General features: G+C 46.1%; 1 protein-coding gene across 2 annotated transcripts; it reads left to right on the top strand.

The window, feature by feature from the left end:
- Positions 1–5904: 5904 nt before the first annotated feature.
- Positions 5905–26938, top strand: ddhd1a (DDHD domain containing 1a). Of its 2 annotated transcripts, XM_076017702.1 has the most exons (14): positions 5905–7444; positions 9151–9327; positions 13097–13198; positions 16091–16219; positions 17534–17681; positions 19743–19852; positions 20196–20302; positions 20385–20647; positions 20743–20818; positions 21406–21555; positions 21747–21811; positions 21919–22091; positions 23225–23422; positions 23501–26938. In XM_076017702.1, exons 1-14 carry the CDS (start codon positions 6661–6663, stop codon positions 23686–23688), a joined length of 2670 nt encoding a protein of 889 aa, XP_075873817.1. In that variant the 5' UTR covers positions 5905–6660; the 3' UTR covers positions 23689–26938. The 2 variants fall into 2 exon arrangements, with proteins under 2 accessions (XP_075873817.1, XP_075873818.1); XM_076017703.1 differs by lacking the exon at positions 13097–13198 and having other exon boundaries at positions 5911–7444.
- The last annotated feature ends 40 nt before the right edge of the window (positions 26939–26978 follow it).

Raw genomic sequence — 26978 nt, 5'->3', positions numbered from 1 at the left:
AGTAGTAGTAGTAGTGTGGATGCTGCTTGCTATCAAAACTAATTCAGCAGAGGCAGAGTTTTTTTTTATGTTATTGACATAACAGGTGGCATACGAATTATAAGAAGAAGAAAAGAAAATCAGGAATTAAGATTAACATTGCTTGCAATATGCTGTTTTACCACTAGATGCCACTGAATCTCACACACTGGACCTTTAAACACAGCCAAACCTCTGAGATGGCTCTGTGCATAGCAAAGAACTGAAGCTCCCCACTGCCAGTATTTATCCTTTTCTTAAATTTTGGCCCAATCGGAAAACAGTGTCACGCTTTATGTGGAATCTCGGCACGAAAGCAAGTAAACAAAATCTGGCGAGTGAAGGTGTTTTTCCGGCGGGGGCCGGACGAGCGAGAGGTGCTGTCAGCCGACACGTCTGTTGAGGGAAAATGAGCTGGACGGGGTGTTTTGTCCAAACAAGGTAGCACTCCTTACGTGTTTGATGTGCACAAGGCCCCGGGTGAGAGGAACATCTCGCTGCTGTCTGCTGTTTACTTCAGCACACTACTCCATCGGGGCCACCCCATCACGGACCCCAGCGCAGCGCCAGCCGCGGCCTGCGTGGAGCAAACAGAGGGATAAAGAGGAGGACAGTGTGAAAGAGAGGAAAGGCACACCTCATTCGTCTTGCAGACACTCTTCATACTCCGAGGTTCTGTCTGTCTTTCCGCTCCACCAAGTTTACTTTTTATGTGGAGGTGAAAGTGACTGATCCGCCGGCGGCTGCCTTAAAATGTAAAATGTTCAGCATCAGCCACAAGTAATAATTTACGTGGCTTGTAATTTACATGCCATGCAATTTTTGGAGCTCCTCTTTTGCCCTCTGCGTTGCTTTTGTCTCCTAAGGTGGAATTCCTGTATGTTTTTGACAGATATTCCCTTCTCCTGGCCGGAATGCTTGGAAGCCCCCCCTGCTTGGCCTATTTTGACAAAACCGGAGAGGGCTCCATGTGCGTTTTCCTGTTTAAGCTTTATTATCGAAAAAGAAGGGCCTTTGTAAAGTGTGCTGAGTCACTCGCACACGCTTATTTTGCTCAAGTGAGCTTCTGTCGCTGGACACAAACCAGACGGGCAAACTTTTCCACGAAATCACAAAAGGCTCTTCCTCGACGCACAGGTGTGTTTTGGTCTGCTTTAGCAGAACAAAAGGACGAGCCAGAGTTCCGGTGGGCCCCCGTGAGGTGAAGCGCACCAAGTTCGCAGCGTGACTTTTTCCTCACTGTAAAGCTTTCAAGGCGAGCGGCGGAAAAACTACGGGAAGTTCCTGGCCTGGAGAGTCTGGCACAAGACTTCCACTTAAAACCGCAACTTGACATTTAGCACTTGTGTTTCTTCCGCTGATTAAACAAACAAGATACAACATGTTAATGAGTAAGCTTTTGGAAGTGCAAGCAGGTGGACTTTTTAACCTTTCGGGGGGTGAGGGGAGCCAGTCGCCCTCCTTTGCTCCATATTGGCCTGAACTTCTGCCTCCTGCAGATTTAAACAGAACGCGCAGACCTGAGATTAAAACCATGCATTTGGTGTAGCAAGAGAGCCTTAAAAGGTAATTCCCAAATATCTCCACTGTTCGTTTCAGTTTTTCTCATGTTTTTTTACGAGGTGCTGCTTAATCCCTTTCTTTTAAGCAGAACCGTCTGCTACTCAAAACCAAGAGGAACATTTTGTGTCGATAAAAAAATTTTTTTTTTATTCCAAACAAGTTTAAATTGTTGGAGCAAAACAAAAATTTTAAAAATAAATACAATTTGGGGATGGCAGTCTGGCAAATCACGTTGCCAGAGTGAGTGTGTGTGTGTGTGTGTGTGTATGTGTGTGTGTAACATAAAAGGCACTATTCATCATAGATTCTTGTTTTTTAACAAATGCTTCTAAAGTTAAAACAGATTTTTAATTTTCACAGACAAGTTAAAACAGAGTCTGCACATAATCAAAAAGGAACATTTTTATGGTGATGAAAGTACACTTAAAAGGGGACTCATTGTTCCTGCCATTCTCTCACAAGAAACAGACCAGAGGAAATCAGTCAGTCAGGCAGGCAGGCAGTCCAACCCTGGCCAGGCTCCAGCGGGGAGGGATATCAGACTTGTGAATTGTCATTTGGAGTGTGAATGACAATGGCTCCACTAGCCCTGGAGGAGCAGCGTGTGCCGCAGTCAACAGCCCCAATCACCCACCTGGATCCCAGGGGCCCAGACAGCCGGTGGGGGGTGAGGTGGAGCCGCTGACCCGGCCTCGGCTACACAGGTTGCACCCGCCCACCTGGCCCAGACACATCCAGCAGGGCTGTGATGGCTTCCCCCCTGTTTTGTTTCCCGCCCTACTGATGACCTGAATGGGGCCACACCCCGGCAACCCCCACCCTGAAAAAAAAAATGTTGTTGCTCTCCAGTTTAATCATCTCTAAATGTGGGTGGGGGTAGCCGAGGCTCTGGGAGTGGGGGAGGGGTGAAAAAAAACACACATTAAGTCATCTATTTACTTATCCAGGAGAGCTAACAAGTGACACGGAGAGTGGAGCCAGGGGTGAAAGGTGAAGGACTCGAGAGTAAATGAGTCGTGACCGACAAACCAAAAGGGGTTGGATTCTGAAAAGGGCGTTTCTTCAACATCAAAGATCCCAAAACACCTTCAGGGAGACACTCGCATGTGTGGTTGGTGCTTCTATTAAAAAAAACAAAAAAACCTGGAGTTTGTGTAATTTGCCACCGACAAATATCCAATCTAACCTCCGGAAGCTTCCCAGATGTACACATCTTGAACATAACACCATAATGTTTCCCATAATTCCGAGTAAGCACTCTGAGATTATTTGCTATTAATGAAAACAATTAGGGGCTCAGGCTTTTTTGGGAGGCTGCCAACTACTGTTTCGACATCTTTTTTTTTTCCACCTCAAGTGGAATTTAAACTCTCCAAATTGCTTCCCCTTGGTAACGATGCAGTAAACACCCGGCGATTCCCTCTCAGCCATCTGCCCATGGTCAACATTGGCTTGGTAACTATGGGTGACACATACAGCGGGCAGCCTTGTAGCGCATCCAAAAAAACGATACCTTCACGAGGTGGCGCAGCTCCGGGAGACCACAGGGACACACTGGTCATTTTCCCAAATCATGCAGGGATTCTTCCTCCAATGAAGACATTCGATGTTGTGAGGTGCAAGCTACAGAGCGACGGTTTGTGTTTAGGGCTCCTTTGGTTGACTCAAGCTTCTCCAGGAAAATGCAAAATGTACTGTAGACCTGTTGCAGTCGTGCTGTCACCACAGCAAAAGCGCACACGTTTTTTGCCGTTGTCGTTGCTAACTGCTCTGTGCTACGTGCAGGCGCATGGGGTTTGTTACCATTGAACTCTGCTCAGTTTGCGTTTATCGCATTGGACGCGAAACCTCTCTGCGGCTCCCGTCAAAACGTGGACTGAATCGGTTGGATGCATCGTCACTCGTCCATCCCGGGCGCCCACCCCCACACCCAGACAGCAACCCCTTTTTGGCCCGACAGTTGGAGCTCCGGCGTGCCTGCTGCACAGAGACATCAAGCACATTCCAAAAAGTCGGCCCAATTACGGGCAGATGAGGGGCAGTTCTCTTTGTTTAAGAACAAAGCCAGAAGTGACACAACTAGTCTTTAAAGAGAGCTCTCACAGCCGCGGCTAAAGGAGGAGATGGGGGGCCCGAGTGGGTTGGGGGAGGTACCAGCTGGTTATAAATATCTACTTGGTCAGTTACTGGAAGGAAAATTTGCACTCTGTTTGTCATCCACTCGTCCAGGTGGTGGGCCTGCTGGTTGCAAAACACTGGAGGGGAGCAAGAAAAGAGGACAACCTGTTTAGGTCCGACTGCCAGCAAGCAGGAATTTGACTATGTCTTAAATAAAAGCCATGCTGTAGTGTAAACCCAGCGGAGAAAGCTCTTGGCAAGATCTCACCGCCTAGTTAACCTGGTAATTATTCTGGCCATACAGAAGACATGACTGCAATGTGAATTAGGCCCGCACTCATAATTACGCAACGTTCAAGCAATTTTTAATGACCATCATCTGGCAAACATCAATATTACAAAGCTCATGTGGAATTGACCGGGGTCTGCAGAACATTATTCACACACATCTCTTATAACCAAACAAGAATGATGAAAAACCATATTAACATTGTGAATTTCCTCCATCTTCTCTGCCCGGGGGCTGTTCTGTACTACTATCAAAACTGTGGAATTCAACTGCTGGCCATGGTTTGTGATTAACTCTTCCAATGAGTCAAATTGCTGTTCGCCAAGTCTATATCTTTTGAGGATCAAAGACTCCCAAATGGGTCTTTGATAGGTAATGAACAGCGGCTGTTGCGCGGCGAAAATATAGTCAAGGCGCAGGGGCATCCAACATTGACAAGTTGTAAAGTTTAAATGCAAAAACCACTTGGATGTGAGTAATCAACTTCTCAGATGTCCATCTATGAGCCAAATGTTCGTCATACTGCCGCAAAACAGACGACTTCGTGCTACGCTGCCCGCCAAAGAATCCAAAAAAGCTCCCACAGAAGCTGCGTCTTGTCATGAAAGAACACACTTTTACAGCTACCTTTGAAGCCTACAAGGGGGTGTGAATTTGATACTAAAAACACTGATTATGGGTGGAGTAACACTTTAATAACGCACATTGTGCAAGTGACTGTTGATGGCCAGAAGCACGGAGTATTGGAACTGCGGAGGGGTGGGACGAGTTTAAAGTTTAATTCCCACTCTGCAGTAAATTAGAACACAGCGGGGTAATGTCTGTTTATCCCAAATACAGCTGCCTGGGCCTCATATCCCTCTGCCTTGCTGCTCGCAGACCGCACCGCGGCCCCACGATCACCTGGATCATCAGTACACATAAACACAAAACATGCATTATGGAAACTAACTCAGTAACTTAAAACAAACTCAGGGCTCGCACGTCTGTATGCACCACGCACAAACACATGCTCCTTATGCACACTTATAGAAAAATGTAAACACGCCGCTTGTGTACCAAAATGCGTGCACGACAAAGCAGTTTTTGGAGTTCAACGACAGCGATGGCATTAAACTCAATTTAGCTGTTTAATTAAAAACTGTTTAACCGAAAGTGTCAGCATAATTAATCCAACATGAGACGCTGTCACAAAATCTGTTTACGACTTATTAGAAGTAATTTCATAAGCAATAAAGTATTTGTAATAAGACAACGCTGAAAGTCTATTTTAAAATCTGTGGAAAAGGGAAAGTTAGAGAGACGTATTATTTGGCTGCTGATGTAAGTTGGTCACCCGCCTCTCATGACTTGAAAATTTGCAGTAGTTTGGGAGTGAGTTTCGTCGAGATAGTAAACTCACCGTGATCCCTTCAAGACGTGCAGGCCCTCTTGCGCTGCGGAAAAGGCTAAATGTTAAGAAATACTTTGCTTCCATCAAGCGAGCACTCGGGTCATTGCATGTGGCAGTCCATCGCGACAAGGTCACGGATATTATTAAGAATTTGTCACCATCTAGTGCCGGATCACAGCAATGCAACAACGCCAAAGCTCGTCGGTGTACGAGTACGTGCGCGCGCACCGATGATTCCCACGATCTGCGCAGTCCCAACCACATGAACGTGCACGACAACGTTGCCATCTGTCAACATGATTTATTTGTTCAACTATTTAAATGACCAGAAATGTGGCGACTGTGCTAATAATTCAGGCAATCTTGAAGAAAGTGATAGGACGCAGGTTTACGGATAAGGAGGGTGGAGAAGGTGTCCTGGTGTTGCGACGGATTATGTGCCCCTCCCGAGCAATTCAAGTGCCTCACACAAATCCGCGGCGGAAGAGGATTAGCGATATTGATTTGGCGTTGTGCCCTCCCTCCCCCAAAAGAATTCCGAGTTCAAAGTCAGCGTTTGTTTTATTTTCACCTGACCGGAATTCCGATATTCAATTACATTAGATTAGACCATGGGGAAATATATCAATGGACGGTAAGGTAAAGTCTGTCGTTTAAAATGCTCACTCTTGAAAACACAAACGAACGCAACGTCATGAATGAAAACAGTTCCGAGTTATCCTCTCAAAGACGTGCAGCTGAGTCCCGCAAAAGACATTTAATGGAATTTAACAACCATATTAATTATTGCTTAAAATAGGTAGAGAATAAAGAATTGATTATGCAGGAGAAAGCACTCACTGATTTAATCGTTTTTCAAATTTATCGTATCGGATTTATCGTTTGAAGGTTGACGATTAAAAAGCAATATCGTTTCCGCTTTGGGAGTGCGCGCGCTCCCGTCGGCAGCATGGAATTCTGGGCATGCAGGCAGACCTCGTCATAACACCAGTTGCACTGAGGTTGCAACGTTACACATTTGCTAATGAGTTAGCATCAGAGATCTACTGATCGGCTACCTTAGCCGAGCTAGCTAGCAAGCAAGCTGATGAAGCGACAGCTGCAGTGCGCTGGGACCGTGGCTGGATGGATGCAGATCTTATTTGAACTCTTGTATTTTAATCGACTGTTGTCTTTTTAATTTCGCCGCGGTCGTCGCTCCTCAAACCACCCTCGACGTCGCCCAGCGAGTGGAGTGACGGATGCGGGGATAGTAGAGGTTGGGTTGCTCAGGTAAGAAATGAGCAGTTTCGACATCCCGACCAAAACCCCCTCGTTCAGCTCCTTTTCCGACGGCGAAGGTTCGCCCGTCGACGCCTCGAACAACAACACCAACAAGGACTGGGAAGTGGACGGCGATGGGTTCGCCTTCTGTCACGGGATGAGTCCCATGGAGGACGCGATGCAGGCGGGCATGTCCTCCGTCCAGCCGGGTCTGGACGGACACCTGCCGCTCATCCATGGCGCCCAGGACGGGTTGCTGTTGGACCTGAGCTCCCCGGACGCCTACCTCGACTGCTCCTCTCCGGACTTCCCAGACACGGACGGGAACATCGGGGGCCCGCTGTTCGAAAGGAGGAAGAGGTCGCGGTCCAACAGCTCCCGGCACCGCTTCGGCGAGGTGGTGACCGAGCTCGGTCCCGAGGAGGTGCGCTGGTTCTACAAGGAAGACAAGAAAACCTGGAAGCACTTTCTGGGCCACGACTCGCTTAAGATTGAGCGCATGTTTCGGAAATACTGTGAGCTGAACCCCCGGGCAGCCGAACCGCGGCTGCGGACCACCAGCGAAAGGGACGAAGAGTCCGGGGATGACGGCACGGACAGCGGGGGGCTCAACGGCGCCGTGCCGGTGGAGCGGACGAACGGTGTGTGCGAAGGCCGGGACTCCCTGGAAACATCCACGGTGTTCGGGGATGACAGGGACCCCGAAGGCTTGGAAATCAACGTTGACCCCGTTTGTGTCCGAGGAGGGCTCTATGAAGTGGACATTAAAAAGAGGGAATGCAGCCCTGTGTACTGGAAACGTAAGTATCATTGTTATTTTGATTTTTGTTAGATTTTGGTAGAACATCCCTGTCTGTCAGCAGTTTTTTGTTTTTTTTTGTTTTTTTTCTCCCCCCTCCAGCGCGTACCCTTAATGCAGCAACGCCTGTCATGCACAGCACTTCCTGGTCGCGCTTCCTCATTTATATATTTATGCAGCCTAATGGCTTGCGGCTGCAAATGAAGAAGACAACTCACTTTCCGGTCTTATTTGAATGGAAAAGTTAATTCAGACCGACGGCTAATCTTGCAAGTCAATTTGCTGATGTCTGCAGTGTGTGTTTGTGTGTTCTGATTAGTCATTAGTCAAACCTCCCCATTCGCCCCCCCCCCAAGTCTTTAGGGATCGACAAAAGCAACCAACCCAGGAAGTCAGTCATTTGGGATCAGCTGATCTGTCCCTGTCAACTGCTTCGTGGATCTTTCTAGAAAAAAAAAAAAGAAAAGGAGGGGGGGTTGCGAACAATCCCTGCACAAGCTTTCACAAACATGCAGCACACCACTGAAAAGGTTCTTTGAAAAGGTGAAAGTCTAGTGACATTCAGTACAGCAGCATGTTCCCGAACGTTCTCGCAGTTTTGGATGTTTGTCCTATGCAGTCAGTCAGGTGCCTGTTTTTCTGATCCAACTTGGCTCCGGCCACACTCTCGTGTAATTAAGGATGTTCCTTATGCTCCGCGTTAGTGGGGAAATGAATTAGAAGTAATGGAAAACTGGCGGGTATTGAATGTAGAGGCTGTCTCGTCTATGAAGAAGTAGATCTTGGAGGGAGGAATCTGTGTTTTCTAATCCAACCCCCCCCCCCCTCCACACACACACACACACACACACACACACACACACACACACACACACACACACACACAAAAATACAATAAATAACTATAGCATAATGAGTTTTGGCTCGTTCTTGTGTGTTCAACTGCGAGACATGGATAAATAAGAGACAGATGTTCCCCACTCATGTGAGGACTTATCGCCATTACTTATCTCCTCTCGCCAGACCTTAACCATCAAGTCTATAGGACACACAAGGATCCTTTATCTCTGGGTTTGTCTCGACCTTGTGTTGGGCCTCTCGCTGCTTTGAGAGGGAGGCGGCGGCCGCGGTGGCGCGTGTGTTTTCATTCTTGCCTACGTGAGAATAGCTCCCCACAGAAGAGACCCTTTTTTGTGTTTAAAGCCACATACGCTGGAGAGTCACTTAATAATGGGACTGATGGCTGTAATTAAAAGTGGCCTCGCTTATAATAGCCACTGAGAGCTAGCACCTCGTAGGTTCACATTATCCAAAAGTCATTTTGTCACTGGTGCGCCACACGAAATGAAATATTGCGCTGGCAAACAGTGTTATTCAGTACTGTTTAACGGTTTGGTTTTCAACTTGGTGCTATTAGAAGTTCCAATGTAGATTATTCACATAATCTGTGTTGTATGAGACTGTCCATGAGCATAGCCATAGTAAATATGCATAGTCAAGCCCAGGCCAGGAAACCTGCCCTCTGTGATGTCACAAAGGGCACTGATCCTTCCTTCAAACACCTCTTTTTTTCCACATTTTAGTCCTACCAAACCAAACTCCAATAGAGGGGTTGTTTTTGCAGGCTGTGAACATTTTGGTCCCCCATAAGTGAAGTCATTGTTTATATTCTAAATGCATTTCTCTCTCTTTTTATCTATTTTACAGAACAAGATCACATCCCGGTCATGAGAGGGCAGTGGTTCATCGACGGCTCTTGGCTTCCTCTGGAGGAGGAGGAAAGCGATCTGATCGAGCAGGAACACCTGAATCACTTCCGCGGCCATCAAATGCAGGACACCTTTGAGACGGACCTGGTGGTGAAGACCGTCGACAGCAAAGATGGTGAGCTCAAAGAATGATGAGTTTTGGGAATGTGCTTAGGAAGAAAAAAAAAAAAGCTACAACCCTTTGTCTGATTTTTCCCAACTGCACAGACGGCTGCGAATCAACTGTGCCAGCTAAAACTGGAATAAAAGCTTCCTGTAACCCCATAACCTTGCTTTATTTTATTTTTCGTCAAAAGCAGGCTTTGTTATGTGAAAAGAAAAAAAAAAGATTTGCACACCAACTATGCTGAGGTGTTGATGGATTGCTCCCAAAGGTGCCGCTAATAATAAAATCCTTTCAAACGCAGAGTTTGAAATGGCGAGCGAAGCAGGAGCTGCGCTGCTTCCGTGCACGCCCCAGAGAAAATCATTCCTCTCGTGACTCGGTTCTCGTGACTGCGCTTCCTGTCTGCCGTGTGACGCTGCCCGATGCAAAGCAGGTGCAGCTCGCGCACACTGGCACGCCGAGAGCGGGGGCCTCGCGGGGCGGAAAGTCGCTAGCCCAGAGCTTTAAAAAAAGAAAAGAAAAAGCGAGGTTCGAAGAAGGAGATGCTTTGATTCAGCAGTCTGCTTCAGGCAGCCGAGATCAAGAGGACGTTCGCTGGTGATGAGCGTGTGGGCGTAATGAATGTGGCAGACGGGCAGGAGGAGCGTAGTCGGGGGAACGATGCCACCGGTGTTTTTTTTTTTGTTTTTTTTTGAAGAGAGCCAAGCGTGTTTAGTCGGCGTGGCGGCGACGCGAGAAATTTGCGGCCAAGTGGCGCGCAAACATGCGTCGCAACGTGGAAATTTGCAGACGTTGCCGTCACCCCTCCGTCGTTGCGCAAGCAGTCAGCCATCAAAGGAAGAGGAGAAATTCCAATTCTAATGACTGCGCTGTAATGTTGCTGTAATTAACCTTTGAAGTGGAAGTAATTGGGGCATATATCGGGTTTTTTCTTTTAGGACAGTTACACTGTGGAATGGTCGGAACTTCTCAGATGAAAAACTCTCCTTTATAAAGCTCACAGAAGGTTGGCCAATTTTTTTGTCGCTCACGTTTCGTTGCTGCTTCAATGAGCCGAGTGGCTTTTCAGTTTCCGAACTTCGCACCTCGTTTCCACTCGCCGCGACCGGTCGACAAGGCCTCCATTCATTCCAGGAGGAGTTTCCGTGATATTCAGCGTGCCCCCGCCCTCTTACCCCCCGCCCGCCTGCCCGCCCCCGCTCCCTCGTTGCAGGCTGAAAGGTTATTTTCTGTTAGTCACTGTCCGATGTCACTCGCGAACGGCACTTGGATCATTAAACAGGACTTGCTTATCTGGTTTGAAAACACTGAGTCAGTGCAAAGTCGCTCTGATAGTATATAGTCTTGCATTTTGTACAAGTAGAAGAGTTACAGCTATAACTGAAGGTTAGTGGGAATAATAAGCGTTTTTTTTTTTTTGATTCGTTCTTTTATTTATAGTATAATAATAATAACCTGGTTTATTCATTTGGAGCCCGAATTTCCCCAATAGTTGGATGGCAGAACGCTGACATAAGGAGCATCAGAAGTTTAGCTTCATGTCGTTCTTTTTGGTGGTTTATAATAATTAGCAAAGAAACTGACTCCCATGCGCTGGACACTAAGGGAATCATTCCAGATATTAAGTTAAGGGGGGAAGCCAGGCACTCTGTTAGACATTCTGTACATGAATTCTAGTATATAAACAGCTGTAGTGGGCAGAGGAACGAATGCTATCTGCTAGACAGGTGTGTTTGGTCGACTGCAAGGTCACACACACACACACACACACACACACACACACACACACACACACACACACACACACATGGTGGCATTTGGCATTTAGACACAGTTAAACACGACCTTGGTTTGGCTCAGCAACATGTAAAAAATATTTACAAGACTCGCAGAGCCTCGCACAACTCAGCCCTGAGGATGTAATTTGCTGGTATTCTCAGATTTAATGTGTGTTATTGTGCCAGGAACGTTATCAAGCATATGTTTGCCACGGTCACGCCGCCTCGGCTGGCATTTTGTCTCCCTCAGAAGCGTCAGATGCTGTTGGTTTCGGAACCCGTGCTTTTTGACAGCGAGCCTTTTCAGCAGATTACGGTCCATTACTGCTTAATCTTGAAACTAATAGTCTGCGGCACCAGGAGCTACTGTACAAGTCGGCCTTATCTGTCTAATATAGGAGATAAGTGGATCATAAAAGGCAGAGATCAGCATTACCTCTGTTCCCTCCACCTCGGAGTGGAAGAGTGAGGCAGCAACTCTGATTAAAATGAAATAAGGACCTTTTTGCGAGGTAAGCGGGGGAAATAAATGTTGCAGGCTTTCTTTTCTGATTAGAGTTTTAGTAATTTTCAAGGATGCTGCTTTTACTTCCTCCCCCCCTGGATCCGTGCCTATTGTCTTGACTACGCAGTGGAACTCTATATTAAATTGGCTTCTGTTTTAGTTTGTCTAAAAACGGCTTCGGAGACATTAAGTATGAGGGACTGTACGAAATGCAGGGCGAGATCCATCTGTCATGTGCCGTTTTTAGTCAACGGAATACAAGTTCAGGTCTGTGGCAAGGCCTCTATGGAAAGTACAGGGTGTGCCTTGCTCTGTCGGGCGTCTCAGGCGTAAAGGAAAAACAAAGCCAGCTGGGCTTGGCTGCGCTGGGCTGGGCTGGGCTGGGGGTCATCTGTCTGCGTAACACCTCTGGTATGAGGTCGGCCCGGGCCCACTGCAGTGAAGTGCACGCCGCAACGTCACAGTGCTCGTGAAAATTAAAAACGACTTGGACAGTAGCGACAGCAGCTCGATTTTGTTTTCGTCTGCAGTGCAATCATAAGAGGTCCATCCGGTGAATTGAACCCCAGTTAACATCTCCTTACTGGGATTCTGGGAGCCACTGTAGCCACACATGCGGCTGCTACTTCTGGGAGTTCGAGCAAACTCCCAGAAAACAGAGGCACTTGGCCTCTGCCGGGGGAGTCGCTGCTGATATTTGCAAGTCTGATGTCTGCATTTCCTCACGGGAGGCTGAGAGCCAAGACTGCAGGACCTGCTGCCTGTTTGATCAACAAACAAGAGGATATCCGTTCAGATACGGGCCCACTTGCGTTTCTTTGGCCGTATCATGATTCATGTTGTTGATTTTTTTTTTGTGACAGGAATATAAATCCCCATCACTGACCTCTTTTTTTCCCATCATTAACCAGATTTTCAAGACATTGCTTATCAAGCCAAGTTTTAAGTATATCATGTTGTGTGTTTTGTTTGTGTGTCCATTACTGTTCTTCTGTGGAAATGTGATTTAAGTGTCCATTACTGTTGTCAACATGCCATTTAATGTACATCAAACCTTTTTTTTTACTCTATCATATCATCATATTTGATGAAAAAGGCAACTTAAAAAATTAAACATTTCCAGGAATGTGCACAAAGGCCTAAAGAAAACTATTAAAATTCCAAAATGCAAAGTTAGACGTATTGTGTTTAGCTCTTCAATCATGGACATTAGGGTTCCATAATGAGTGTAAATAGATGCTACCTCAGTCATCATGTCAAGTAGCGCTGTTTTTTGCTAGCTATGGTCCATTAGTCCAAGCTGCTACTATTGGCGCCTGATTTCTGGCTTTATATTCATGCTAAAGAGGCCATCGGCTCTGTGTCCAGAGTCTTGAAGTGGCAACCGGAGAGCAGCGCTGCTTGATAGACTGACCTGTTTTGGCAGTGATGATGATGACCGAGGTAGCCAGTGTGACTGACGCAGGGCCATCTCTCACTCTCTTTTGGTTGTTAGTTTTCTCCCACCTGCCCCCTTTCTACTTCCCCTTTCTGTTCAAATGGAGTGGATATCAGACGAGTTCTAGAACTACATGTCTCAAGCGCAAACGCTGCCAAGGTACTGTAAAATGCCCAGTTCTGTATTCATATACATTTTTTTCTGCTGTTTTTGTTTTGTTTTTTTGTTCTCTAGATCTGCTAGCATATATCCTCTCATCCTAGTAGAGCTTGGGACCCTATGAAAGTAGATTCTCCTTTCTGTTGTGGTGCACTCCTGTTCAGTCTTACACTCTACAACTAGACCTAGGCTCAGTTAGACGCGGATGGACCCAAACGGGTCCTAGCTGCCCTCACCTAGTCCGCCCACTGCAGCTTGTAACTGTGCCTAGTGGCTAGAACCTTTTGCCTCTGTGTGTTTTTTGACCTCTTCTGTCATTGCTGCTTTTGGTGGATTTATTTGCATCGCGCTACTCAAACAGACCATCCCTCGGCCATTGAGTTGCAAGGTCTGCTCAAAAACTGTGGCTCCAGATCCAGAACGAACGTGCCCACTCTCTGAAAAGCCGCCCTTCTTCCCCAATTTTCATCTCTCCGGCCCTGCTTGCTCTCTGTCTCGCATCCCCTCTGGCACTTTGGGCCATCATTAATGAAGCGCCATCACCAGTCACTAGTTCTAAGCGTAGGGGGGCCAGCAAACAAAGATCTCCGTTGAGAGCCAAGCTCAAGCAACGGAATTGGACAGAGGAACCATTGTGGACGTTTACTATAGCCCCTCAAACATGATGTGTGCATTGGCCCCGTTAGAGGTCCATCACCGTCCCAGTTCTGGGTGTATTGACCCTGACTTATTAGAGTTGCTGGACAAAATTCCCAGGGCCCTTATGCCCAGCGAGTACTACATCCCTACAAAGGTTGCACATGTCATGTTAGCACAACGGCGTTAGCATCGCAGTGGCATGCTGTGAGAAACCCTCTGTTAAGAACACCTGGACAATGCTTGTCTGTCCAGGCTGTTGCCAGTAAGACTCCCCGTCCTGAGTAAAAGCACTTTTTTCCATGCACGATGATATCCTTCCATGTATCACATCCCCACCTCCTGCTGTGGTTCCTGCATCTCTTCTAATCTCTCGCGCGCACAGTTTGCCGATCCGGTTGCTGTTTTTCTAAACCTCATCATAGCACTTTCTTTCTCAACAATTCCCATTTGCAAAGTCTTGAGAGCTCCCTCAATGAACTCTTTCACATTTCTTGGTGGACTGCCAGCCAGCCTGTACACTTCGGTCCCAACCTTTTCTTCACAATTGCAACACGGGAAGTGCCTTTGTACAACCTCCCAGCTTTGAAAAAATAAATAAATAAAAAAAACACAATAAAAACCATCAGTCCCTTTGTCTTGCCAGTCAACAAAGCCTCAACACAAACTGGGCACCTTCTTACTGTGGATTTCATCATGGCACATTACACCACCGTGTAATATATAAACATTCCCCTTTCAAGGAAAATGGCATTTACTTTACCACCATCTTTCTTCCTTTAGCTCTGCTTGTGGGTAGAGCTGCAGCTAGATTTATTTTCTATGTCAGTGATCAATCCATTCATTATTATTTTTCTATTTGATTAAGCTAGTACTTGAATAGAAGGGGAAAAGGAAAAATAATAATAAAAATAATAAACAACATCTAGAAACATTATAAAAGTAAAAGGATATATATCGTCATGTGCGTTACAGTAAGCGTCTGTTTGAGACACTATACAACCAATGTTTAGCAGTAGCCAAATTCAGTAAAAAAAACAAAAAACAAACTTTGATTCAGCAAGATTAATTCCTGTCAATAGTATAGTAATAATCGTTATTAATCGATTCGTGTCAATTAATTGGTTAGTCAATCATGCTCTGTGTGAGTCCAAGAAATAGCCAAGCAAAAGGCCACTTTTGGAAAAAATAAAAGCTTTGTCTGACATATCTTTCACCTCCAGCTTTTCACTAAGTTATTCGTTTTGTCCTGAGAAATCATCTCTCCCTTTGCTGTACTCTGTTAAGCTCGTCGTTCCTCGCTGCGACGCGCCTTTGCCGAGCGCCGTCCTTGGTGCTCTCTATAGGAAGAGACGGCCGTCCCTTTTAGCGCTGATTGCCCTCGGTGCACGAAGGACTCGACTATTCGCCTGATAAAAAAAAAAAAAAAATGCTTTAACTTGCATTACCCATCCGTCATGCTTGTCCAGTGAAGAATGCGGCTCGACAGGCTACCACAGAAGGCCCGACTTAGCCCCCGGGTAATAAAAATGTGATCCTATTAAGCATATTTAGCACCAAGTGAGCGAAAGGCTGCAGACTGTTTTGTATTTTACACTAGACTGTGGTGGAGCGGCACAAACAGCCGCTGCTGCCGCGTCGAAGTCTCTGGACCTCGGCCAGAATCTCCCACCAATTTCATCTCGTCGAACTCGACTGCACGGGACGTTCAAAGGACATGCCGCAGAGGCATAAATAAGTTTCTCGAGGGCAACCAGAAGCGATGTGCGCCCTCGGCGTCTCTAGGTGGTGGTTTTCTGCAGCCATACGTCAGCTCTTGCTTGCCCCAGTCGCTGTAATACCATTCGACGTGGCAGGGAAAAACAGAATCAAGGATTGGATGCAAAGTGGCTTTTTGTGTATTTTTTGGTGGGATGTTTCCCCTCAGATGATGCACTAAGCAGGGCTGGCAAGAAAGAGCTGACATATGCGATCATAGTGTGCAATTTGCTTTTTTCTTTTTCTTTTTTTCTCTTCTTCCAAGTGCAGATCGATGCTCCAAGATCAACCCCAGATTTTGGCTTCTTGTGTTGCATTTTAATGTGGTGTAACCCTCTAGTGTCTCTTCCTCTCCTCTCAACCGGTAATATGCACTCCCGCCCCTGTGCACCTCTTCCCTCCTCTTTACTTTTCCAACTGGACCCTCCCTTCCTTTGCATCGCCCCCCTGTCTTTCCCCTCGATTCACCGTCTCCTCTCTCCCCCCTCCTCCGGCCAGCCATCCACAGCCTGAAGCTGAGCCGGACACACGTGGACTGGCACAGCGTGGACGAGGTCTACCTCTACAGTGACGCCACTACTTCCAAGATCGCACGCACCGTCACGCAGAAGCTGGGATTCTCCAAAGGTGTGTATTGTGGCCAATATTTATTCATTTTTTATTTTCTCTATGAAATGCTGAATCCCTGGGTATTCAGCAACCTCCAAAGGGAGGTTCCAGACCTTCAAGTAACAGGTTATTGCAGGTGTGGTCAAACTTTTTGAGTGGTGGGCCACAATGCGTTCTAAAATGTGACGAAGGGGGCGTCGCAGGAGCAGATGGATGGAGTGTTTTGGTGAGCCACCCCATAGGAGGAAAACGTATTATCATGGGATATGTAGAAAACGTGCTTTAATGTCAAAATTAAAACAAGCGTTACCACAAAGTATTCTTTGACGCTCCATTGTATTTAGCTCTTTTTTGACTCTTAAAACCCTGAAAAAATGGATGAAATACAGCTATTTTGTGACTTACTGACTATTGATATAATATTGATATAATTTCTTCACGTTCGGCGGGCCAGATTAAAAAGCTTAGCTGGCCACATATGGCCCCCGGGCCGTAGTTTGCCCATGCCTGGATTATTGTCTTCACAATCCAACTTTAACAGACGTTAAGTAGCAATTTAGCATGAACGAAATGCCATTTGCTGAATGGGCATTTTCACAATATCCGTGCATCAATTAAACAGTCATTCTCAAACTGCACGACACACCTGGTGGTTTGGAAGAGAGACTCAGCCTTTCCTTTTAATAATTAGTTCAACTTCACCGGTCAAAGGTCAGCCTCCTAACTGGATTAGTGCAGCCAAACATGCAGTGTCCATCTGCCGCGTTCAGGGCCAATCGCCCATCAAAAGCCCAACGCAGAACTTTTATCTTTGATCCGGTGTCCAGAGCTGGATGGCCACGATGACTCTGATCTGCGCCGCCGTCTCCAAAAGCTGTTTATATCTGCCACCCCGCAGATCATAAAGGTGTTGATGCTCATTATCCCCCACCTCATGCACAAGATGCTTGGGGCGGGACATCTCCTTCGTAAGTGTCCAGACAGCAAAGAGGCCCATCGGCCTCCGTTGCCAGGTCACGCGGCACATGACCAGACCGGATTCGTAACGTTCTAAATCGGGAGACGCACTCGGCCGTCTCGCTGCACGATTACGCGGTCGGAGTCGCAAGTGGGGCGTCACGTCTCACCTGCTGACCTCGGCAGGCGGGCGGGCGAACGGCATGTAACGTAAACACCTTCGCCGGGGTTATTTCCAGCGCAGGTCCGGGATGAACTCATTAGAACAGAAAAGGGAAAGCACTGCGATGAGCAGTGTCGAGTCAGGTCATATTCACGCTCGCAGGTGTTTTATTTTGAAATCCGGCGTTAATCCAAACCTCGCTCCCCTGCCAGTCTCCAGCAGCGGCACGCGGCTCCATCGAGGTTACGTGGAGGAGGCCTCTCCGGAGGACCGCCCCCCTCAGACCACGCACGTCGTGTTTGTGGTCCACGGGATCGGGCAGAAGATGGACCAGGGACGCATCATCAAAAACACTGGAATGTAAGTAGTTTGTTGTTGATTTTTACATGCCTTACATGTCAAAAAATACATTTTTTTTTTTTTTCTTGCTTCGTGGCTTCGTGGCTTCGTGGCTTTACCCTATCAAGCCTCATTCAGCCCAGTTCTCTTACTGTTTATTTTTATCAACACACATTGTTGTTTCTATAGCTGGCCACGGTGTGTGTTTACTCCACGGGCCAAAAATGATGCCGTTTGTCCTCGATTGTCACGCACATGACAGCCGTATTTATAGAATGCACAAAGTCTTTGTTTTTGCGGCACCGTGCTGCTTCAACACTTCAAAAGCCTTTCAACCACAGCCTCTCCCCTTTGACTTCTACAATATATAGACTACCAGTCAAAAGTTTGGACACACCTCCTCATGCAGTTTTTCATTTTTTCTTTACAACGTCCTACCCTGCAGATAGATACTGAAGACATCAAATATATGAGCAAGATATATGTAATTATGCAGCAAAGAAAAACATGTTAAATAACTCTAAATATGCATTGAGTTATTGTTTCCTACATAATTCCATGTGTGTTCATGCGTAGTTTTGATGCCTTCAGTGAGAAACTGCAATGTCGATTGCCATGACAATGAAAGAAAAGACATTAAATTTGACTGTTCGTGAAAATATGTATCTGATTTTTTTTTTTTTTTGTAAAGGAAAAACACAAGAGGATTAGAAAACTTATTATACTGACGTTATTTTAAAGCTCTGCAGCCCAGAGGTGTCCATGCACTGCCCTGGTAAACAAATGGAAAACCTTTTTGCAAATCTTTGTCAGAGATCTTTGCCAGGAAATCAGACTTATTTCGCTGTTAAAAAAAAATACACACACAGACAAACCACCAGTGTTTCCTGTGTGTCCCTGCGGCTCCAATCTCAACCCATTTCTAACCTCGCAAACTGTGAAGTGAACTTGGTCCTTCCGTCATGTCATGTCTGGCCCTGGACAGTGATGACTGCAGACTGTTGTGGCGGAGGCGGCCCAGAGCCATGTGTGTCTGTGTGTCACCACGTCGTGGCCTCGGCCGCAGCTTAAGGCCGGCTAAGCAGGTAAAGTAGACCAAGTCAAGCCGCAGAACGCTCTAAGCCTTACTACCAGCTCCCCGTGGATTACAGCACACTGGCTTCAAGAGGAAAGATCAACTTGATGTGTTCAGCAACTTGATTTTTTCTTCTTTTCTTTTTTTTTGTCATTTCATGCCCGCCTTCCTTTTTTGTGGAGTGGCAATAATGTATTTAGCATTCCACTGCAGAGTGGTTGACATATCCCTGGCGTAGCTCCATGTGGAGGAGACACCCGTGCTTGCAGTGGGGCGATGCCCGAAGGATGAATGGACCCTTCATCTCACGTCACCTCACCTCCAGTGTTCGCTGCTACATGCATCCTTTTGGCTAAACTCTTGCAGTCTTGCGGTTGCATTTTTCACATGCGACGTGCAGCCAAAACCAGCCAGCAAGCAGATGATGCAAGAATTTCAGGATGGGTTTGTATGTGTGTATGCACCTGGAGCGCAGGGAGCTGCTATGGAGCATTCAGGGCCTTTTTAGTTTTTTGCAGAGAGTCCGGTCCAAACCTGCATTAGGACTATTTGCAGAGCGGTCATCTAAAAGCCTCTCTCAGCTTCCATTTCCCCAAGTCAACACCGGACCCCACCCCCCATGCTCTCGCAGTGTATTTAGTGTTTTCTCTGGACTAATGCTGCCCTATATAGGGCCAGAGCAGATAGTGTGTGTGTGTGTGTTTGTGTGAGCAAGAGAGACAGTGAGTGAAGCTGCTGCATCAGTGAACAGCTAAGTGGTCATCAATCTTCTTGTGCTGACAATTGCTAATATCTGCAAGGGAAGGAAGAAGTCGGGGTGTAGCAGAGCCAAACGTGCAGGAAGCCACTTAGCCTCGACTTTCTGACTGTTTCTCAACACTTATGAGACGTTGGAATCTACTCATGCGCAGAAATCCCACCCAGATATGTTTAATGAACAAAAAACACAACAGTGGGACCTTTGCAGTGCTACCCCTCACTGTTTCGCCGTTGTCGTGTCCGTCCAGGCTGAGGGAGGGCGTGAGGAAGATGGAAGAGAAGCACTTTGCCGAGCACATCGACGAGCACGTGGAGTTCCTGCCCGTGGAGTGGCGCTCCAAACTTTCACTGGACGGAGGTGGGTTTGGCTTTTTTTTTTAATGGTTGATTGTTTTACTTTTGGTTTTGTTTGTGCGGTGCCCATATCTAGTTGGACTAGGTATCGCTATAGAAAACAGTGGAATGTATTGACAACACATAAACATCCGTTGCTAGTGGAATGTGAACACTGTGCATAAATCAAAATGATTTTCCTTTGTTGCATGTATTGTGGCACTGACTTTGAAATGAATGGATGTATAGTTCCTGTAATCGTGTAATAGATGGAATAGTTCCTATAGTGCCAAACTGCTTTAAAGGCAAATGAAATCTGGCTTCATTGTGTACTATGGTATCAGTGGTGTGTTGGTTCTCCTCCGTAGATACGGTGGAGTCGATAACTCCGGACAAAGTCAGAGGGCTGAGAGATTTGCTCAACAGCAGCGCGATGGACATCATGTACTACAACAGCCCCCTTTACCGGGACGAGGTGAGGGTGTCGGACTCTACGGCAAAACCAAAGCTCCTTGCCGTCCTCCCCCTTAACTCTTCCTCTACGCCGTCCCATGCAGATTACCAAGGGCCTCACGCAGGAGCTGAACCGGCTGTACTCGCTCTTCTGCTCGCGCAACCCTGAGTTCGAGGAGAACGGGGGCAAGGTGTCCATCGTGTCCCACTCGCTGGGCTGCGTCATCACCTACGACATCATGACGGGCTGGGACCCGGTGCGCTTCTGCCTGCAGGAGCACCACGCCATGGAGGAGAAGCTGGACCTGCGCTGGATGTCCTACGAGGAGCGACACATCCTGGAGCAGCTGCAGCTCACGCGGACCAGGTGGAGCTCAGTGGGCCAACGCTGTCTGGGATTCTGAAAAATATCACCAGTGTTAGCCTGAGAATATAAAGGTTTTCGTTTTCTCTGACTCGCAGGATGCGAGAGTTGGAAAATCAACTCCTCACCTTGGAGGCCTCTAAACCGTCAGCGCCCCCTGCTCTCAAATTCAAGGTAGAAAGTTTGAGCAGTGATCATTCTGCATGATAAAGTGTGTCTCCACTTTGAAACGGAATATTGCAATCACTGATTCCAGCTAAAGTTAAGTTGACCTATTTCCAGATATTTCCTCCCTCACTCGCATGATAAATTATCCAAAAAAAGAATCAGCCACTCATAAGCACAGTGTTGGTGTATAGTGGAACAGGATTCTGGTCTCTTTATTGTTAAAAACATGACAATTTCACAACATGAAGCTAAATTTAAACTGCTTCCAGTTCAGGTTGGGAGTCGTATTCAACTCCGTTTGACAATATAATCATTTGAGTCAGAATATCATATATTTTTAATATTACAATATTCCAAGTTTTATGATACATGCACATTAAAATCCCAACCTTCAAAAAATTAACCTCCCATTTCTTGTTTGCTTGGGTTTTTTTTATTCTAAATAAAAATGAGTCTATTTTCAGCCTCAAGTCAAACATTTACTCCAATAAAGTGTGACTGTCTGGCGCAACGCTGCATTGCCTCACTGCCGCCTGTCAGTTGCTGCCCGTGGGGATCTTGTCTAACGCTGTCTTCGCTCCTTTGTCTCTCAGGTGGAAAACTTCTTCTGCATGGGCTCTCCGCTGGCGGTGTTTTTGGCGCTGCGAGGGATCCGCCCCGGCACCAGCTGCCAGCAGGACCACATCATGCCCACCACCATCTGCCGCCGGCTCTTCAACGTCTTCCACCCCACGGACCCCGTGGTCAGTCACGAGCGCTCGGGGTTACGACAGAGAGACGCATTTGTGACTAAGAACCGCTGCTGATGCTGCTGCTGTTGTTTCCTGTTCCCTTATTCTGCCTGCGCACACCAGATTTTTTTCAGCCCAGCTGAGGTTGTTTCAGTGAGAAATGTGCAAGTGTTGAATTATTTATGCTCCTTTGCTGTGTTCAGGCCTACAGACTGGAGCCTCTCATCCTCAAGCACTACAGCAATATCGCGCCCATTCAAATCCACTGGTAATGACTCATTTTCATTCATTCTCACATTTGTTGTCATCTCACCTCGTAGGGACACGACATGCCGTTCTAAACTCTTGCTGGTGTTGTTTTTTTCTCCTGTGTAGGTGTAGCGCCACCAACCCCACGCCCTACGATGAGATACGCCCCACCCTGCTGAACCCGGTCAAGGAGCCAACGTCCGACACCGAGAGCATTCCCAGCCCCAGCACTTCCCCTGTGCTGCCGCGCAGACACTACGGAGAGTCCATCACCAGTCTGGGCAAGGCCAGCATACTGGGTAAGGCACAGCCTGCACGTTCTTCAATGATTTGTTCCTCGCTCAGCTCCAGGGTTTCCAGACTGCAGATTAATTTCTACTGAACCTTGTTGTTTGTTATTTTTTTCATTTTTGTTTTTTTTCCTGGATTAATCGTAATCTCTTGGGAAACCAGGGACTCAGTGTGTGAGAGGTGTGAGAGAGGCTCACTTTGGCTTCTGCGTTGTGTCGGTAGTGCCACCGTGTGGACAAATTTGGAAGCACGTTACGAGCTTAAAGGGATAGTCCACCCTAAACACTTTTGTTTTTACCCATTTACTGCTCGCCACCGTGCTGAATGAAGCTCGTTCTTTGCTGCATAACCCTTCTGGAGTTTAATCAGAGAATTCCAATCTTTCGAAGATAAAAATCAGATATCTGTTTGCAGCAACACACACTTAGGCTGAAGTTCTCCTGTCCAATGAATAAAAATATATGAGAATACTTTCAAACTTCTGGTTAACAGCTTAACAGGCAGATGGAGCCGGTTTGCTTGATCTGTCCTTCTTCAATCTTCCTGCTTTTTTTTTCATTCTTAACACTGTATTTATAAGTTTTCAATACAGTGCAATAAACACAGTTTTTGAACAATCGTGAGCAGAATGTTAGGCCCCAATCCCCCACCCTCCGTCCAGGAAACCAACAGCTGTGTTGTCAATCAAACGTTAAAGGTACTTTATAAGACATATATCAGACAATAAATCAATACGTTGGAAAAACAGAACAAAAAAAGAAAAAAAGCAAGCAAAACAAAAAAGAGCTCCAAACAAAGAAAATTTTTTTAAAATAAAAATAAAAAGAGCAGGTAGACAAGGGACGAATGAACAGTACCACAGTGGAATGACAGTACAATTGTGTCCCATGCATTCTATTGAAGCTATCAGCCCTTCAATTATCCACTGTTAAGACACCAGAGCCATTACCATATGTAACAAGCTTTCTATATGATAAATAAATGATGACTGTGTTTTGTTATATCTATCCTCTGCTCCATGTAATTTCTTTCTTTAAATTCTGTAACATCATCACATCCCGGATCCAGTGAATATAAGTGGGAGGACTCTTCCCCATCCGTCGTCCCGCTTACACGTCTCCTCTCTCCGCCCTCATCGCAGGAGCGGCGAGTATCGGCAAAGGCATCGGCGGCATCCTCTTCTCGCGCTTCTCCCGCTCCAACAGCCAGCCCTCCGTGTCCATCGGGCTGGAGGGAGGCGCCAGCACGGAGGAGGAGGAGGAAAAGCGGACGGAGAGCCAGTCGGCGTACGGCCTGTCCACCATGACTCGGCCCACTTCGCCCACAAACGAGACATCACGTCAGTCCGCTTCACCAAACAGTCGCGTTTGTCGGTCGGTGAGTATTTGCACTTGACGCGCCTCTCTGTGTCTTCCAGTGGAGCTGGAGCGCCGCATGGACTTCGAGCTGCGGGAGGGCCTGGTGGAGAGCCGCTATTGGTCGGCGGTGACGTCGCACACGGGCTACTGGTGCTCACACGACATAGCCCTCTTCCTGCTGAGTTTCATCTACAAGCCCAAGACACCGCCGTCCAACCCGGCGGAGGAGACCGCCGAGCCAGACTGAGGCGCCGCAGACTCAACAACGCACGCAGTCCAACTCCAGAACGGTGTCTTTGAGGGTCCCCGTGCTGGTGAAGACACGGAAAAACAACCTTAGTCATACAGATTCATGCACACGGGACCGTATACTACCAATGCTACCATTTTTTTTTTCCTCCCCCTGTTGTTCCCTTTGTCCCTCTTCAAGGTTTGATCGAGACTCACTCGTGATTAAGTGAACCAGAACGTGCATTTTCTCTCTTTATTTGTGTAGTTTGTACACAATTGTGCACCCTAAGGGTGACTGTGTTGGATTAGGAACCCCTAAGGCGGTGCACCTTTTGCCAGTATGACCACAAATTACGCTGAAACATGAAACGAGGCACCTCGTGTGATGGAAAGGAGCTAGTTGCACCAGAAGGGAAGATAGTTATGACGATTCCATCCTTCAAACCCTAAACGGCTTCAAGTCTGCTCGTTGTCTTGTGTTTTCTGTTAATCGGTTTTCCATTTAATCTCTTTCCCACCTGATGATTGTGGACCCTCATGATTCTTGTCAAAAAGTTTTTTTTCTTTCTTTTCTTTTTTTTAATTAAAAATGACGCCGTCACTTCCTCAGTTACATTTTATAAGTACGGAAACGTTTCTTTCCTTTGCCTTTTGAACACACATACTGGAAACACAAGAAAAGCATGTCCATCCACTAAATACATGGTTTTTTGTTCCCATTTCTGGCATGCTGTCCCTTGATGAACACGTCAGCCTGATGATGTCATCAAGGAGCGGTCGAAATCCCTCAAAATATTTGTTTCCAATTTAGAAGATGCGTCACAGAGGGATTTGTTTTAGTTTCAGTTCTGTCTCTTTATACTAACATCCAAATGAAACCGGTGGTGCAAGATTTATTTTTTTCTTATAAAGATATTTTTCCTAGTAATTTTCAATCTCTTGTGCATGGGAAACTTGTCGGCTCGAGGAAAATGTGGTTTTAAACCTTGCGGGTATTTCTTTTTAAAAGTAACTGGCCTGGGGTTTAAAAAGAAATGAAGCAACTTTTATAGCGCTCATTTGTTAATTATGATCTCATTTGCCTTTTGTGCACAACCAGTTTAACTTTCTTGTTTCGAAGAGTTATTATGGATGCTTGTCTTTGATTTAAAAAAAAAAAGAAAAAGTTTCTGAGAACACAAACGCGTGTGTTTTCTGCACACGTGTCATTGCCTCAAATGACACTCCTTGCACATTTCAATGTAAAGAATGTTAAACAAATGTGGACGACTGGAAAAGGCAAAAGCATTTTGTTTTTGTTTTTTCTAAAAGAAAAAAAAGAAGGAATACAAGCCTAAAAAGCTGCTCGTCGTCGTTCTCACCATAGTTTTATTATCGGAGCAGTTTAGAAATCTAATCTAATCTCCATCAGTGATGGAACATAATGTCTGTCACGTTGAAAAAATAAATAAACATGCATCTCGTAATGATAATTAGTAATAATACAGACTCACTTTGCATGTTATAAATATTGAATGGAGATTAGAACAAGGAGACCTTTGTAAGGGTGCCAACGCTGAATTTTCTTTGCATTCTTTAATGACATGTTTGTAGACTTTTCAATCCGAGCATTTGTGAGTCGCTGGTAAAGGATGAAGACGTGGAATTGCCCTCGCATTTCCGGCTTATACGTACAGTGTGTCGGTGTCCCATCTCCCTCTTTTTCTGTGTCTCGTTGCGGTTACATGGTTATCAAAGAGCTTGTGTTCACATCTTTGGTGCAAGCTGTTGCTTTGGTCTTTCGCACAATCAAGGGCTGTTAATTGGTGGTCGCCTGCAGAATGAAAAGCTTTTCATTGGGTTTGTTAATGCCTGTACTTTAAAGGTCCCGTGTAATACCTATTTATTGTTCGTCCTGGTCTCCAGTGGAGCCACCCCACGTGATATCTTGTGAACAAGATCGCTTTCGATTTCCTCATTCGCTTATTTTGCCCTCCGTTTGCAGCATCCAGCAAAAACCTTTTTAGCTTCTCTGCAGGGGCAGATATTTTATCAGACCGTCTACATGTTTGGGAGGGGAAGGTATCAGGCCGGCCATGAGGGTGCACCTTGGTTCTGGCTGAGGGTGTTACCACTGACTCGTAACATCACAAAGGGCATGTATTAGCTAACATTCTGAATGTCTGAGCAAGCAAATGGAGTTAAAAGGTTTTCATTCATGGAAAGCCCAGCAACATATCATTGCCTGAAAACATTGGCAAACATTGGCATGTTCTACAAAGTGAACTTTGCAGACATTTCGCGAAAGCCTGCAACCAAGCAGCCTTTCAGATTAACCGCCAGCTAAACACACGTGCGCGTGTCGATGACCCGGTTGATCCAGTCCTAAACTGCAATTATGCGCAGAGATGACGTGAAAACAGCCTCCTACTGACACAGTTTAGTTTTCTTTGTTTTGTTTTGTTTTTAACATGGACTTTACATGCAAAAATCAACTAACATGTCACTTTGATGGCAGGTGTGCAATTTATCTTACAAAAAAAAATGCAATGCAGGAAAGGAAGGACAATTCCATCGTTGCCTCTCTTTTTTTCTTCTTTTTTTTCTCTTTCTTGGCCTGAACTGTGCGGGTTCAGAAATGGATCACTGCAATAACACCATGATGTCCCACACATTTTTTTTTAATTTTTTTTTTAACTAGCTTTTTGATGGATGGTACCTCATCAATAAGATTTGGCATGTGTACTGTTACAAGTTAGCTTTTTTTTGTTCATCGTTAACGTTGGCATCAGTTGATAGACATTTTTAGGGACAAGCAAGACTTTAACGTCTTTGAAAATGTCTGAAGTCGAGTACGAGGGCCTGCACTCTTGTTGAACTGTCAAGTGGGTGAGCAAGAAAAACATGCAAATAAGGAATTCATGGGGTGTTCTGAATGACTTTTTTTTAAATGTTTTTGTTCCATTGTTTACTATTATTTTGAATGCAAGTCCAAGTTGTTGTTGTTTTTTTTTGTCTGTCCTTTTTAGAGCTGTGCAATAACCCAGGCCTGTAATGGATCCTAACTGCCATCCAAAGCACCATATTTATTTCCTTTTATTAAAGTGTTTCTGTTTTTGACATACCAACTGCTTCCTCTCCTTAATCCATCACGTCCTCCCACCAGAGGAGAAACAAAAGTGCTTGAATTTGGACGCAGTCTGTGCTGTTGTATAAGAAGTTGGCTTCTCCAGAGGAAGAGTGTCTCATCACTTTGGATGACAATAAAGCTGTTTGTTCTTCTCAAATGGCGAATGGATTCTTTCCGAGACGACCCCCCCACCCCCG

The sequence above is a fragment of the Nelusetta ayraudi genome, unplaced genomic scaffold (assembly GCF_046127955.1).
Source record: "Nelusetta ayraudi isolate G7.1 ecotype Tasmania unplaced genomic scaffold, CSIRO-AGI_Nayr_v1 ptg000007l, whole genome shotgun sequence".
NCBI classification, from domain to species: domain Eukaryota; kingdom Metazoa; phylum Chordata; class Actinopteri; order Tetraodontiformes; family Monacanthidae; genus Nelusetta; species Nelusetta ayraudi.
Note: the sequence above shows the minus strand (reverse complement) of the source record. Positions and strands in the feature narration are given on the sequence as shown.

Coding starts and splice junctions, on each gene's coding strand:
- ddhd1a (XM_076017702.1), top strand. CDS start 6,661: ATGAGCAGTTTCGACATCCCGACCAAAACCCCCTCGTTCAGCTCCTTT. Junction 20,303..20,384: donor GCCCCCTTTACCGGGACGAG/GTGAGGGTGTCG, acceptor CGTCCCATGCAG/ATTACCAAGGGCCTCACGCA. Junction 20,819..21,405: donor CCCCTGCTCTCAAATTCAAG/GTAGAAAGTTTG, acceptor TTTGTCTCTCAG/GTGGAAAACTTCTTCTGCAT.